The sequence below is a fragment of the Patagioenas fasciata genome, chromosome 15 (genome assembly GCF_037038585.1).
Source record: "Patagioenas fasciata isolate bPatFas1 chromosome 15, bPatFas1.hap1, whole genome shotgun sequence".
Classification (NCBI taxonomy): Eukaryota; Metazoa; Chordata; class Aves; order Columbiformes; family Columbidae; genus Patagioenas; species Patagioenas fasciata.
The window spans coordinates 7,753,352-7,766,859 of NC_092534.1; the positions used below are offsets into that span (position 1 = coordinate 7,753,352).

At 63.5% G+C, this 13,508-nt stretch overlaps 2 protein-coding genes across 3 annotated transcripts in view; one reads left to right on the forward strand and one right to left on the reverse strand.

Moving 5' to 3' along the window:
* CORO7 (coronin 7) overlaps positions 1–13,508 on the reverse strand; it is a 37,199-nt gene that overhangs the window by 3,604 nt on the left and 20,087 nt on the right. For both annotated transcript variants that reach the window (XM_065850913.2, XM_071815204.1), the window contains 3 exons: positions 1,095–1,149; positions 655–712; positions 421–566 (listed from right to left, as the gene is read on the reverse strand). In XM_065850913.2, coding sequence (XP_065706985.2) covers positions 421–566; positions 655–712; positions 1,095–1,149 — 259 coding nt within the window. The remainder of the gene's footprint in view (positions 1–420; positions 567–654; positions 713–1,094; positions 1,150–13,508) is intronic.
* VASN (vasorin) lies at positions 3,067–10,620 on the forward strand. The gene is made up of 2 exons (XM_065850914.2): positions 3,067–3,145; positions 7,948–10,620. Exon 2 carries the CDS (start codon positions 7,958–7,960, stop codon positions 9,974–9,976), a length of 2,019 nt encoding a protein of 672 aa, XP_065706986.1. The 5' UTR covers positions 3,067–3,145; positions 7,948–7,957; the 3' UTR covers positions 9,977–10,620.

Genomic DNA, 13,508 nt, shown 5'->3' on the forward strand with positions numbered 1-13,508 from the left:
AAAACAGCACGTAGCTCCCAGCATCACCGCTTTCAGCACCGAGTCCCAGTGCCCATGTTTTATCACCCAGCCTCCAGCTTTAAGCACCCAGTGTGCCAGATCTGGTACCCAGGATCCCTTCTCCAGCACCCAGTATCTTGCATACAACACACAGCTTCCCAAATCTAGCACCCAGCAAACCGTGTCTTCATTACCCACTGTCAGCACCCAGATTTCAGCCTTCAGTACTCAGCACCCACCCTCCAGCCTGCATTACCCACCATCAGCACCCAGGTTTCACCTCCTCTGCTGCACCCCCCAGGCTGGAGGCTGGGATCCCCTGCACCCAGGTGGCCTTTGTCACCCAGTGCTGGTGAGGTGTCACTCTTGCAATGGCACCAGGCACGGGTGACACAGTGCCACTTGCAGCCCCCCCCTTACCTTGCGTGGCACCACATAGCTGATGGGGACGAGGGCGGTGTCGGTGAGCTGCAGGACACGGAGCACCTCGCAGGCCATGACGTCCAGGGCCAGGCGCGGCACCGCGCCCAGGCCCCGCGTGCTGCCCTCTGTCCAGCACTGGGTCACTGGGGGACAGGCAGGGTGGCCATGGGGCAGGCAGCAACGAGGCCCCTGGGGCTGCCAGCAGCCTGGCACAGAATGTATCCTGCTTACCCTGAGTGAGTGCTGGCTGCACAGGTGCCACCTCCAAGCAATACAGGAGGTTTTCTCCCTGTGAGAGAGGCAGAAGGGATTGGGCCTGAGTGGGGCAGTGGGGAGCACCCCAGTGCATCCCCCTGCATCCCACTGCACCTCGCTACACCCCTCTGCACCATTCTGCACCTCACTGTAACCCCTGCACCCCAGTGCAACTCCCTGCATCCTCCTACACCCACCTGCATCCTGCTGCACTCTTCTGCACCCTGCTGCACTCTTCTGCACCCTGCTGCACTCTTCTGCACCCTGCTGCACTGCAATACCTCCACATGCACCTGACTGCACCCCCCTGCATCTTTCTGTACCCGACTGTGCACCCCCTGGCATCCTTCTGTACCCCACTGTGCCTCACTGCACACCACCACACCCTGCTGCACCCCGCTGCTGTGAGACCTCACCTTCTCTGCAAGCACCAGCAGTCCTGTGTCGGCGTCGTACAGGGGGATGGCCGCCCTAGGAGGGAAGGAGGGTGCTGAGCTGGGGGCACCCATCAGTGCAGCACCCCCATGGCCTGGGGCCTGATCCTGCACCCACTGGTGCAGGCACCAAAACCGTTCTTGGGGATGCACAGAGCAGGATCGAGCCCTGCCTGCGGTGGGAGGGCAGCTCTGGTGCTGAGGCGTGCTGGTGCCAGGGGGTGCCCTTGCCGTACTGGGCTGCTCCCCTGACTTACAGCTCCCCACAGGATGACCCCCACTGTCCCACCTTAGGGTGACGGGTTTGCAGCAGGACGGCACCACAAGCACCACCGGCTGCTCCAGCCCCAGCTGCATGGTGCCCACTGCAAAGATTTGCCCAGCCATGGGGCACCCCCCTCCCAGCCCTGCACCCCAAACTCTGCACCCAGTGACAGCACCTGGCCCCGTTCAGGGAAGCCGCCAGCACCTGCAGGGGAACCCTGGGGTGGCTGGGGCGGCTCAGCGAGTTTGGGGTGGGCGCGTGGCACACCCGGCACACCGCCTGCCTCATCCGGCACCTGCCATGCCAGCCAGCCCCAGGAGTGCCCAGTGGCCAGAGCTGTGCTCGATGGAGCGTGTCCCTGCTCCTTGTCATGCACCCTGTCCCAGCCTGCAGCCAGGAAGTGCTCGGTGGCCGGAGGGGACCGTGGCTGAGGGGACGCTTGGTGGCTGGCAGGGATGGCGGCCAGGCAGAGTTTGGTGGCTGGAGGAGATAACGACCAGGGGGATGCTTGGTGGCCAGAGGGGACCACAACCAGGGGGATGCTCAGTGGCTGTAGGGGACTGTGGCTGGGGGATGCTCACTGGCTGGAGGGAACCGTGATGACCGAGGAGATGCTCAGTGGCCAGAGGGACTGTGACAGGAACACTCAGTGGAATGACAAGGAGCACAGAGCCACCTCTGTGCCTTCCCTTGGCAGGGGCAGAGGAGGGAGCTCCGCGGGCAGAGAGCAAAGGGACAATCTATTACTTTTGGGTTGACGTTTCTGTGGCTATGCTGAGGGCAGGGAATTGTGCCATGCTGTGATTTTACACTGCACAGCTTCGAGGAAATACAGCAAAACAAAGGCTGTGCCTTGCTTCTACCCAGCAGGTCCCTACAGTAGGGACACCCTGCTGCTGCCACAGGCCGGCACAAGGGACAGCTGCGGTCAGTACGGCACAGTCCTGCCACGGGACTGTTGGCACGATATAGGCAAACACTACTGGGGTGGCCGTGGCAGGCACCAGGGTCCCCTGCCTGGCTGTGGTCACCATCACCAGCACTACCACCACTGCTGGGGCCCAGGATTGGGACAAGGGCACCCTGGGTACCTGGTTGTTCAAGCATGGCCTGTGCTGTCCTTGCAGTTCTGAAGGGGGAGCACTGTTCTGTGGTGCTCTGCACAGCCCTGCCATCACCGGGCACAGGGGTGGCCCTGCGAGGGCCACCCGCTGCCCCCCTGTCCCCCAGCAGATGGTGACAGGATCTATGTGGATGGCAGGGTGTTACCAGGGGTGCCAAGGGTACCAGGGGCCTAGGGGTGCCAGAGGTGCCAGGAGTTCCGTGGATGCTGGGAGATACCTGTAGCTGCACCTATAGCTTTACCTACCCCTATACACCTGTCCATACATCCCAGGGATGCTGAGATCCCGGGTGCCCTGGCCCCAGCGATGTGAGAGGTCCTGAGGGGCCGTGGGAGCCCCCGGAGGCCTCTGAGGGTCCTGGAGCTGCCGGAGGTCCCGGGGGTCCCTGTGACTCTGAGGGGCCCGGGGGTGCCCCCGGGGGTCCCGTCCCGTGTCGGGCCCCAGGTGCGCAGTGGGTGGAGCCTTTCGGAGCAGTCGTGCCCCACCCCCTCCTCCCTGTCCCCTGCAGCCAATGGGAAGGCGGCGGGAGGGCAGGCTCCGCCCCCGCGGTTTTAAAGCCGCCCCCCGCGCACGGCGCCGCCAGAGAGGGGAGCGCCCGCCCGGCCGCCGGCTGCAGCCATGGAATGACCGCCCGGCCTGCCACGGTGAGTCCCGCGGCCTCGGGACCAGCTGCCCGAGCCCTCTCCTTGCTGTGGGAGCGGGGGCTCGAGGGAGCGCCGCCCCACGGGCGGGAGGGGGCTCTACTGGGCTCAGGGAGGCAGTGGGGCTGAGGGGGCCCGGTCGGCCTCAGCTGGGCCACGGGACACCGAGCGCCGGCTGCCATCCCCGGATGGAAGGGTGACAGCCAGGGCCCCGCTGCAGGCAGGGCACCTGGGGCCACAAACTTGCTCCAGGCCTCGGCTGGGGGTCGGCATGCCCTACTCCTCTCGAGGCCTTGGCTGAGCCAGGGGCACCCGGCCACCTCCCACCTGGGCTGGTGACGAGGCCTCCACTGGGCTGACAAGCACTGCAGTGGGCAGGGACGAGGGTGCAGGCAGAGCCCCGGGTCTCCTGTCCCTGCCTGTACCTGTCCTGCCATGGGATGTGCTGCAGCCTGGCCCAGGGACCTTGGCCTGGTGCTGCTCCCATCATGAGGAAGGGGAGAGATGTGTCCCGTGCTAACGTGGACCCTGGCTCCCTGCAGCTGTGGCTGGGTGGCTGTGACCCACCCTGCCAGCCTAAGGGTTCCAGGACCCACACGGGAGCGGCAAGTTGCTGGGCCCATACTGTGCTCACCCTGTCTCAGCAGACGTGGCAGCAGGGCTCGCCCTTTGGGGTCAGGCAGAGGTGGGAGCTGCTGGCAGTGGTATTCACCACCACCCTCCTTGGTGGAGGGCTTGGCTGGGGTGGGGTTTGGCTGCCCTGGCCCGGCCTGTCCTCTGGGGCTGGTGTCCTAGGTTGCCGACTGGCTATGGGGCAGAGCAGGTCCCCAGGCAGTGCCGGTGAGGGTTTCCCCCTGGATGGCACACAGGGATGGGTGCCAGCAGGGCCACCAGCCAGCCTGGCTGCCAGCCAGCAGGGATACTGCACCGCCTTTCCTGCCACCAGCTCCCTGCGTGCTTCTTGTCACCCGGTGTGTGTTGGAGGGTGCTGGCCCCTGTCACCCTCTCTGGGGAGTGACTTAGGGCCACTATGGCATAACTGTCCTTTGCCATACCTGGCTCCCTCCTGGGCCAGCAACTGTCACAAGAGCCAGTACATCCCATCAGAGATGCTCAGGTCCAAGACCCTTCTTTCCCAACCAAAAAACCCCACCAGTGTCCACCTCCACACCCACTCTTGCCGACGTGCCCCACACCAGCAGGTCTCATCCTGCTGGGACTGGGGCAGCTGGACTGACCTGACCCAGCCAGGGCCGTGCCACTGCCCACATGGTGCTGGGCAGTGCCGGTGTCAAGGATGACACTAATTACTGTTTTTCCCTGGACCACGCCAGGGCTGGGTGGCCTCACAGGGTGGCCCTGACGCAAGCGTTGCCTGCCCAGCTGGCTCTGCCGGCGAGACGCGGCAGGAGGAAACGCTTGGGGACAGCCACAGTCACCCCAGTCACCCCATAGGAATCTGCCTGTGCTGCTGGGGCCACGCGTGGCATCGCCGGCCTCCTCCCAACCTCTGCCGGCGTTCGGGCTCCTCCGGAGGCGGTTTGGCTGCTGGTAAAGTGGCTCTGCTGGTTTTTCTCCTTGCCGGCACCTGAGCCGGGTAGCGCGGCCAGGTCAAAGGGGCAGGAGCGGGATGGAGGGGCCGGCGAGCGTCCCAGGGAATGCAATAACCAGGCCTGCATTCCTCCAGGGCTGCTGCGGAAACTTTAATTAAATAGGGAGGGGAGCCCAGGAGGAGGTGGGAGCTGCGGCGGCGCGGGGTGGGTTGAAGGGGAGGAGGATTAAGGGCTTAATCCTGCATCTCCCCCCAGCTGGGTCTTGAAAGGAGGCATGTGCTGACATGGGCTTGTTTTGAGGGGTTGTAAGAGAGGGGAGCAGTGCCTGTGTCCTGCCTAGTGAAGGCATCATGTCTCTCCCTGCGATGACAGGGACAGAGCCCAGCACCTGGCTTTTTGCAGGGCCTCTGTCCTGCCCGGCTGAGGAGGCAGCCCACCGGCCTGGCCCCCTGCCGGCAACAACGGCGGCTTTGTTTGGTTGCAGGGCCTCGCTTGTCGGTGTGGGAAGGGACATCCTGGCTGTGTTGGGTTCACTGGGGACAACGGCTGCGTCCCCAAGTGGCGGGGAAGGGCAGGGACCCCCAGTGGGCTCCTCCAGTCCATCCTGTGCAGGTGTCACCCTGTGGTGCAGGGACGGCATTGGCCTTGTCCTTAAAACACTTAGCGGGTGTGAAGCGAGGTGTCCCCTGCCGAGTCCTTGCCCTGGGCAAGCAGCGGGATGGCCTGGCCCCGGGGGCTGCCGGCAGGGAGGGGGACACGGTGCTCCCACCCCAGTGGGCTGGCAGGGAAACGCTGAGCTGGGACTGGGGAATCTGAGCCCAGATCCTCCCCACAGCCGGAAAATATGAATAATTCGGCAAATATCTGCGGTGCAGGCGCAGGGGAGCCCAGCCAAGGCAGCAGCAGGCCGCTGGCAGGGCGGTCCTAACACCTCCAGCAGAACCAGGGCCCCCTCTCCACCCCTGGGGACCCTCTGGGACATGGGGAGGCTGTTCCCCTGTCCCCTGTTTCAGATGGGTGAGCACCCCAGTGAGCCTGAGCTTAGTTAACCCCCCGCTGCCTTGAAATAGCATCAGGGCAGGGAGGCGGTGTGCAGGCGGGATGCTGGCGTGTGCCGGCCGAGCGGGGTGATGCTGGAGGTGTGTGGGTGGAGCAGACGTGCCAGCCTGCCCAGCACTCGTGGTGAGGCGGGGATGCGCAGCCGTGGCCGGGCCGGCCGAACCTGCCCAGAGCGGGGAGCCTGGCAGGCGGGGAGGAAATGCCAGCGTAATTAAAGGGACGAGAGAGAGACTCGGAGTCAGCAGCTGGTTGCAGCATGGGACACGTCAGCGAAACCCGAGCCTGGCATTGCAAAACCAGCCTTGGCCTCGCCAGCATCCCACAGGCCTGGCCACGCTCTGGCGCTGCCCACCCGGGCGGCCTGGCATGGTGGTGTCACTGCAGCCATGCCCTGCACCCTATGCCCAGGGCTTTGCCTGCCAGCCAGCACCTTTGGGCTGCTGCAGCCACCTCAAGCGCTGGCATGGCAGTGAGGGGCACCGAGTCTGCCCCTAGCCCCCTTAGCCCCAAAAAAGCACTTCACAAGTGCTCCATGATGCCTTCTTGGCTCTGCTCGGTACTTGTGCCAAGCACGGATGGCTTTGCCATGATGTGAGGGTGCGGTGGGACCTGGCAGCAGCATCAGCAAGGGGGCTGGGGGCTGAGCCAGTGGGGGGACTCAGTGACGGTGACCCCCTGGACACGGCACAGCTCCTTCCCGGCGTCAGGGGGCTGACGGCACGGGTCATGGCGGGGCAGGGCTGCTCGGGCCAAGTGACTCAGGCGGCTGCGGTGACCCTGCCCAGCGGCGCAGGCACACCCGGCCCGTGGGTGCACCCCACCCTGGGGAGGGCCCACCCGGGAAAGAGCTGAGGACAGAGCTGGTGGCCACGTTAACCTCGTCTGGCTGTGGGTGAGTGCCGGTGCCTTTGCAGCACCGAGGGCTCTGCTGGCTGGGGACACAGCCCTCCAGTCCCTCTCACAGCCACCGGCGCAGGATGTCATGTCCCTGCACCGGACAGGGCCCCCCATAGCAGACGGGCGGCCAGGGCAGCCGGCACGTGCTGCTGCACAACCCGGCAGCCCCCTGCACACAGTGGGGGCCCCTTGCGAGCCCCAGCTGGGGGTTGCCTGGAGCTTTGAAGAGCTCTGAGAAGAGGAGGAGGTGGTGACGGCTGGGAGTGGGGAAGGGGCTGGTGGGGCAGGGTGCTGGTTGCACCCTCACATCCAGCAGCCTGGTGGGGTTCACCTCTCTCTGCCTGAGGATCCCCCCTCTGCCACCTCCACATGCCACTGAGGGTGGCAGGAGTCATCATGTCCCCAAGCCAGGCCCAGATCCTGCTGCCACCTCCCTCATCTGTGCTAATTATTAATGTCATTAAAAGGGCTGAAAGATGGGGTTGAAAGAGGAGCCAGCTACCTCCAAATCAAGGACATCAGCTGGGCACCTGTGGGGGCTGGGACAGGGGTGGTTGCAGCCTCACTCACCCCAAGAGCATCCTCCCCTCCATCCCAGTCCAGGGTGCTGTGCTGGGTCTCTGGAGTGCCGGCAGGATGGGGAACAGCAAGGTGACCTGCAGCCCCACTGGGACAGGAGCTATCCTCGGGGCGGGTACGAGCCCCAGGACTGCGGGAATGCAGCCAGCTCTAAAGGGCACAGGAGGGACCTGTGGGGCGATGGAGCACCCGGCTCCTTCGGCCCCACAACCTGTGCCCCGGCCACCCTGGGTGCCCCTGTCTCTGAGGGGGATTGCTACCACCAGCAACGCGGGCAGGAGCAGACCCCTGGGTGCAGTTGCTGTGATGGCAGTACAAGTGAAGGGTTAAGTGGTGCTTGGTGTGCTGGGAGGGGCGGCCGGGCTCCCACCCCTCTACTGGCTCCCAGAGCCCCCACGTTTGATTTGCACTGTGGGGTTCTAAGGAGAGGGGAGCATGGGGCTGGGTGGGCAGCCCACATGCTGCGTTACTCTCAGCAGCTCTGTCCCAGGCCACAGCAGCACAGAGGAGGCAGGAGTGCGGTGGGGACGTCCCTGCTGCCTCTGCTGTCCCTTTGGGGCTGGAGGGTCCCAGTCAGGGTATGGGGAGATGGTTCTCACACCCCCACAGCGGTGCAGGGGCAGCTGGGGGGGCTGAGGCAGCCCCGGCCTTGCCAGCCCAGGGCCACCCCAGCAGGGCCTGGCTCCTAACCCTTGGCTGCATTTCTCTCTCCCGCAGAGCTGACACCATGAACCAGCTGATCCTTTGCACGCTGCTGCTCTTGGCCCCTGGGGAGCTGGCTGGGGCATGTCCCACAGGCTGCCAGTGCCAAGACCCCAAAACCATCCTATGCGCAGCCAGACGGGGTCACACCGTGCCCCAGGGGCTGCCCCCCAACACCCTCTCCCTCTATGTCTTTGAGAACGGCATCACGACACTCAGCGAGGACAGCTTCACAGGCCTGCCCGCCCTCCAGCTCCTGGACCTCTCACAAAACAAAATCACTAGCATCCAGAAAAACATCTTCCAGCCCCTGACAGAGCTGGTCAACTTGGACCTGTCCTCCAACCAGCTGCAGGAGATCACCAACGAGACCTTTCACGGGCTGCGGCTGCTGGAGCGGCTTTACCTGCAGAGGAACAGGATCCAGCACATCCACGCCGCTGCCTTTGACACGCTGGAGAACCTGCTGGAGCTGAAGCTGCAGAACAACCAGCTCTGGGCTGTGCCCCCCCTCGACCTGCCCAACCTCCTGCTGCTGGACATCAGCTGGAACAAGATCCCCACCATTGCACCGGGGGCCTTCCATGCCGTCAACATCGAGTCCCTGAAGATTGCAGGGCTGGGCCTGACCAACTTAAACGAGGAGCTCTTCCAGGCCCAGAACAACCTCCACGAGCTGGATGTCTCCGACAACCTGCTGGAGCGTGTCCCAGCAGTGCTGCGGCGCCTGGGGAGCCTCACCAAGCTCAACCTGGCTGGCAACGCCCGCATCTCCCAGCTGCCGGCAGAGGACTTCCACAACCTTCACAACCTCCAGGAGCTGGACATCAGCAACCTCAACATCAACACCATCCCTCGGGATTTCTCCAGCTTCTTCCCCAGGCTGCGAGCCGTAACGGCAGCTGGCAACCCCTTCAACTGCATCTGCCCGATGAGCTGGCTGGTGCAGTGGGTGAATGCGAGTGGCGTGGTCCTGCGGCGGCCCGAGGAGACGCGCTGCCACTTCCCCCCAAAAAACTCTGGCAAGCTCCTCCACCACCTGCAGTATGCTGACTTTGGCTGCCCCACCACCACCACCACCACGCCCCCCACCACCCTGCGCCCCACCACCCTGCCGCCGCCCGCGCCGCTCCCCACCAGCAGCCACCCGGCGCCTCAGCCCAGCACTGCTGCTCCCACCCTGGGGGCTGGCGACCCCCAGGGCAGCTCCACGCCAGTGCCCTTCAGTGGTCCTCTGATCCCCAGCAGCCCTCCGCCACCCATCTGTCCCCCTCGCACGTGTCTGAACGGTGGCACCTGCCACCTGGGTGCCCAAAACCACCTAGAATGCCTGTGCCCAGAGGGTTTTGCCGGGGCATACTGCCAGGTGGAGGTGAGGGGAATGACGCCGTCCCCAGCCACAGCACCCCTACCACTCGGCCGGCAGATCAGCATCACGCAGGTCAGCAGCACCTCCCTTAAAGTGGACTTGCAGAACTACATCCAGTCCAAAGCGCAGCTGAAGGGCATTCGCTTGAGCTACCGAAATCTTTCCGGGCCGGACAAGCGGCCAGTGATGCTGCGTTTGCCGGCGTCGCTCTCAGAGTACACGGTACGGGCGCTGAAGCCCAACTGCACCTACCGCATCTGCATCGGGCCCCTGGGCGAGAAGGTCTCCAAGGAGGAGCACTGTGCCGAGGCGCAGACCTTGCCAGTGAGCCACCAGAAGCACTCCCCAGTCACCCAGAGCAAGGACAGCAACCTGGCCCTGATGATCGTCCCCGCGCTGGCTGCCGCGTTGCTGCTGGTGGTGGTGGTGACAGCTGGCACGTACTACTGCCGGCAGCGCCGGGCAAAGGCACACGCTGGCGCCGGGGTGGATGGCAGCCCCCTGGAGTTGGAAGGGGTGAAAGCCTGCCTGGAAAATGGGGATTTGAGCAGCCACGGCCACAAGGTGCCAGAGGCTGCGATGCTTTCTGGTGGCTCTGAGTGCGAGGTCCCACTCATGCAGTCGCACTACCCCAGCAACAACAACAGCCCAGGGCACAAACCCTCCTATTTCTGAGCCGGGCAGGATGTGGCTGCCAGGCAAAGGGAGTCCTGGATGGACAAGGGTTGAGTTCCAGCGGCGGCACTGGGGTGAGGAACGGCGAGGAGTTAACTGCATTTAGAAAGAAAAACCCCAAACCCATAATGTGCAATTTCCGAGAGGCTGCCACGCTTCAGGAGGAGACAGTAATTTTACCGCTCAGTGCCTTGATTTCTGTGACTATGTAGAATGTGGGTAGCGAAAGAGAAGGGGGGTTTGGGTTTTTAATTTGGGGTTTGGGTGGGCTTTTTTTAAGCTCCTGCTAAAAAGGAAGCTGCTGGTGACTCAGCTAAGGGACATCCACGTGCTGGTAACAAGGGTCCTTTAGCTGAGCACGGCCCGTGACTCTCAACTCCCTGGAAGCTGATGTGAGCAATAAGGCCTGGCCGAGGTGCTGGGACCCTCGGGACCCCCGGGCTGAAGGAAGTGCCGAGCAGGCAAACCGGGAATTGAAGCTTTAAGAACTCTAAGAGAATATTTATACATGATTATTTCCCATTTCTTCTGGGAAATTTTTTTTTTTTTCTAGCACAGGTTTGTGTACATCTCTTTTGTAAGGCAGACCAGAAGGGCGTCTTTTTGTACAAAAAAGAAATAAATTAAAATAACGACAATGAAAATCTCCGTGCTTTTGCAGGCACTGCCTGTCCCGGGCAGGGGTGCGGGCAGCGTGTCCCCTGCAGAGGAGCGGGAACGTTGGCCGTGTCTTCCCGTTGTTGTTGGCGAGCACTGGGATGAGTCAAGGCGGTGGAGGGGGGAGTTTTCCCAGCTCTGGGCAGTGGCACTGGGGAAGCTTCACCCCCCCCAGTGCTGCCCCCCACCGTAGGCGCTGAGGAGGGGTTCCCGAAACAGAGGCCACGGGTTTGGAATCAGCCCCTGCCCTGTGCATCATCCAGCCTTACTTCATCCCTCCCCGCCTGCCAGATGGCTCTGGGGCCAGCAGCAGGACAAACAGCCCAGCCCCACAACCTCCTGACCTCCACCCTGGCGGCACCGGCACCCCCAAAGCACCCGTGACAAATGTCAGCCTGCTCAGTTTCCCCCTTAAAATGGGGGGCTGCAGCCAGAGCCAAGGCTTGAGGCCCCCGCAGTGAGCCCCCAGCACCGGGAACAGCCGGTTTTGTGCTGGGAGCTCGGCAGGTTCCCGCTGCCAAGTGGTTTCTGCTCCAACCCTCTGGTTTTAATCGTTTTCCAATCCTTTATCTTTCAGGCTGGAATTTTCCAGGTTGGGGCCCTGCCCGCCAAGGTATGTTTGATTTGGAGAGAATGAGCAAAAGTGGAGCTGAGGGTCACCGCTGTGCCGCGCGCTGCCGGCTGCACTGGGCCGGCGGCTCTTTGGGAGGCACTGCGCCGCCACAGGATTCGGCCCTGACCCCGCCAGCGCCCCGGTCCTGCTCGCCAGGCGCCAATGGCGGGAGGGAGTGGCTCTGGATGCAATTAGGGGTGCGAGGCGGTGGCGGGGGGCGTCTGGCGCGGCCCCCCCGGTTCCCAGGTGGGCTTCCGGGAGGGCTGGCTCCCATTAGGGCCGGCGCAGCGGCAGGAGGGGCCCCTCGCCGGCGCGGGCGGGTCGGTGCGATGGCCACGCTCGCCCGCTCAAAGAGCCCATTGTGGTTCTCTCCCCACAGATTTTTCAAATTAACATCCCAAATTCCTCCGAAAATTGCTGCTGTGTAAATATTTTCACTGCGAGCTTTGTATATTTTCCAGCCCCATGAGGAGGAGAGAAGAAAAGTCCCCGCCAGAGCTGTGGCCTCGTGCCGGGTGCCCCCGCCACGGTGCCCCGGGCCTAGCTGGGCACAGTGTCTGTCCCAGCGTGTCCCCTCCTTGGCATCGGGCTGCAAAGGACCAGCAGCCGGGACCTTGCAAGCGGTCCTTGAGCCCCATCCCTCCTGGCCCCTTGCTTTCCCCCCTGCTGCTTGGCTTTGTGATGTGCCCTTCCTCTAATGAAGCTATTTTTCCCACTTGCAATTAGCTGGAGATTTGCAGGGGACCCCCCACATGCCAAGTGGGTGCTGGGGACCCCCACGACCCCTCAGCCCATCCCATTTCCCCTGGGGGACTTCCAGCAGCTCCAAAGTGACAGCAGCTGTGGTGGAAGTGCCACCCTGGCTGCCCCAGCACGGGGGGGACCTGGGTAGGTGCAGCACAGCCAGGACACCCCGAGTCAAGGTTTTCACAGAGGCTCAGCAGAGCTGGGACCTGTGGGGAAGGGGCCAGAGCAGCACTGGGAGGGCAGTGGGGCTCAGCCCCACACGGAGGGGTACGGCCATACTGTGGGCAGGGCTTGGTGCCCCGTGGGGTTTGGATCCCCCTGCTGACACCACGTCTGCACCCAGGTGCCCCCATGAGAGCTCAGCAGTGCCCAAAATGTGCCCTTCCAGCCCCCGAACCCGAGCACAAAAGTCCCCCCTGCTGCTGCCAGCCCCAGCGCACACCAGGAGCAGCACATCACGCAGTGCTGCTAATTCCTCTGAGCTGAATCAGCGCCGGGGAAAGATTGCAAAACCCCCTGAAATGAACCCAAAACCCAAATTCCCCCTTGCTATGTGATCCAGCGGGGCCGGCAACTGAAAGCCCTGGCCAGAAGCCACTGGCAGGATGTGGGGGCTCGGTGGTGAGCCACAATGGGAGGAGCTTTGCTGGGGTAAGTCCTGCTGCCCACAGCACTGCCCCAGCCCTGCCTGGTGCAGGCAGTGTCCTGCCTGGAGGTTTCTGGCCTCCAGAGGAACATCCCCTGCCCTCGTCATTGCCCCGTAGAAACCAAAGCCTGGTCTCCTGGGTCACCCAGGTCCCCATGGCCAGAGCAGAGCCCTGGGGGCACAGGCCTCCTCCGTGTAGAGTGCTAGGGGATCCCTGTCCCTGCTCTCCTGGGCGAGGGCATGTGCCCATCCCACAGCCCCATGCACTGCTGCAAAGCATCAGCTGCCGGGAAGAGTTTGTGGAGAGGGAGAAATCTCAACAGCTTCCTGGAAAGCTGGGGAGGCTGGGGCCGAGAAGCACTGTCCAGCCGTGGAAGTGATGGTGGGCAGAGGCCACAGCTCATCTGGGAGCGATTTCAGCACGGCCACCACTCACTGCCTTCCTGCCTGAGCAGCCCCACGCATGGCACCAGGCTATTTTTACATGGTATAATTACCAGGGCAGGCAGCGGAGCTGGGCGGCCACACCAGTATTAACTCCTTTGTCTGGCTGCCCAGGAGCATCTTGACCCATGGGGATGAGTCCCACTGGGGTGACACCTGATGGGGCAGCCTCTCCCAGCTCCTCATGTCTGAGGGTGGCAGCCAAACACAGCTGGGGCAGCAGGAAAAGCCCCTTCCCCACTGATGGGGAGCAGCTGCCAGCCCAGGCACCTGTGTGAGGAGAGGGTGAGGGCAGCGGTCTGCAGGGGCACGGAGATGGGGACAGGAATGGACCTGTGCTGCTTAGGGCTCTGCTACTGAGACCTGACACTGGAGTAGATGTTGTCAGAGACAACCCCAAAAGGGCTGCTAAGTCCCAGGAGAAA

What these genes read in the sequence shown, in the direction of transcription:
- VASN (XM_065850914.2), top strand. Translation starts at nt 7,958, where the DNA reads ATGAACCAGCTGATCCTTTGCACGCTGCTGCTCTTGGCCCCTGGGGAG.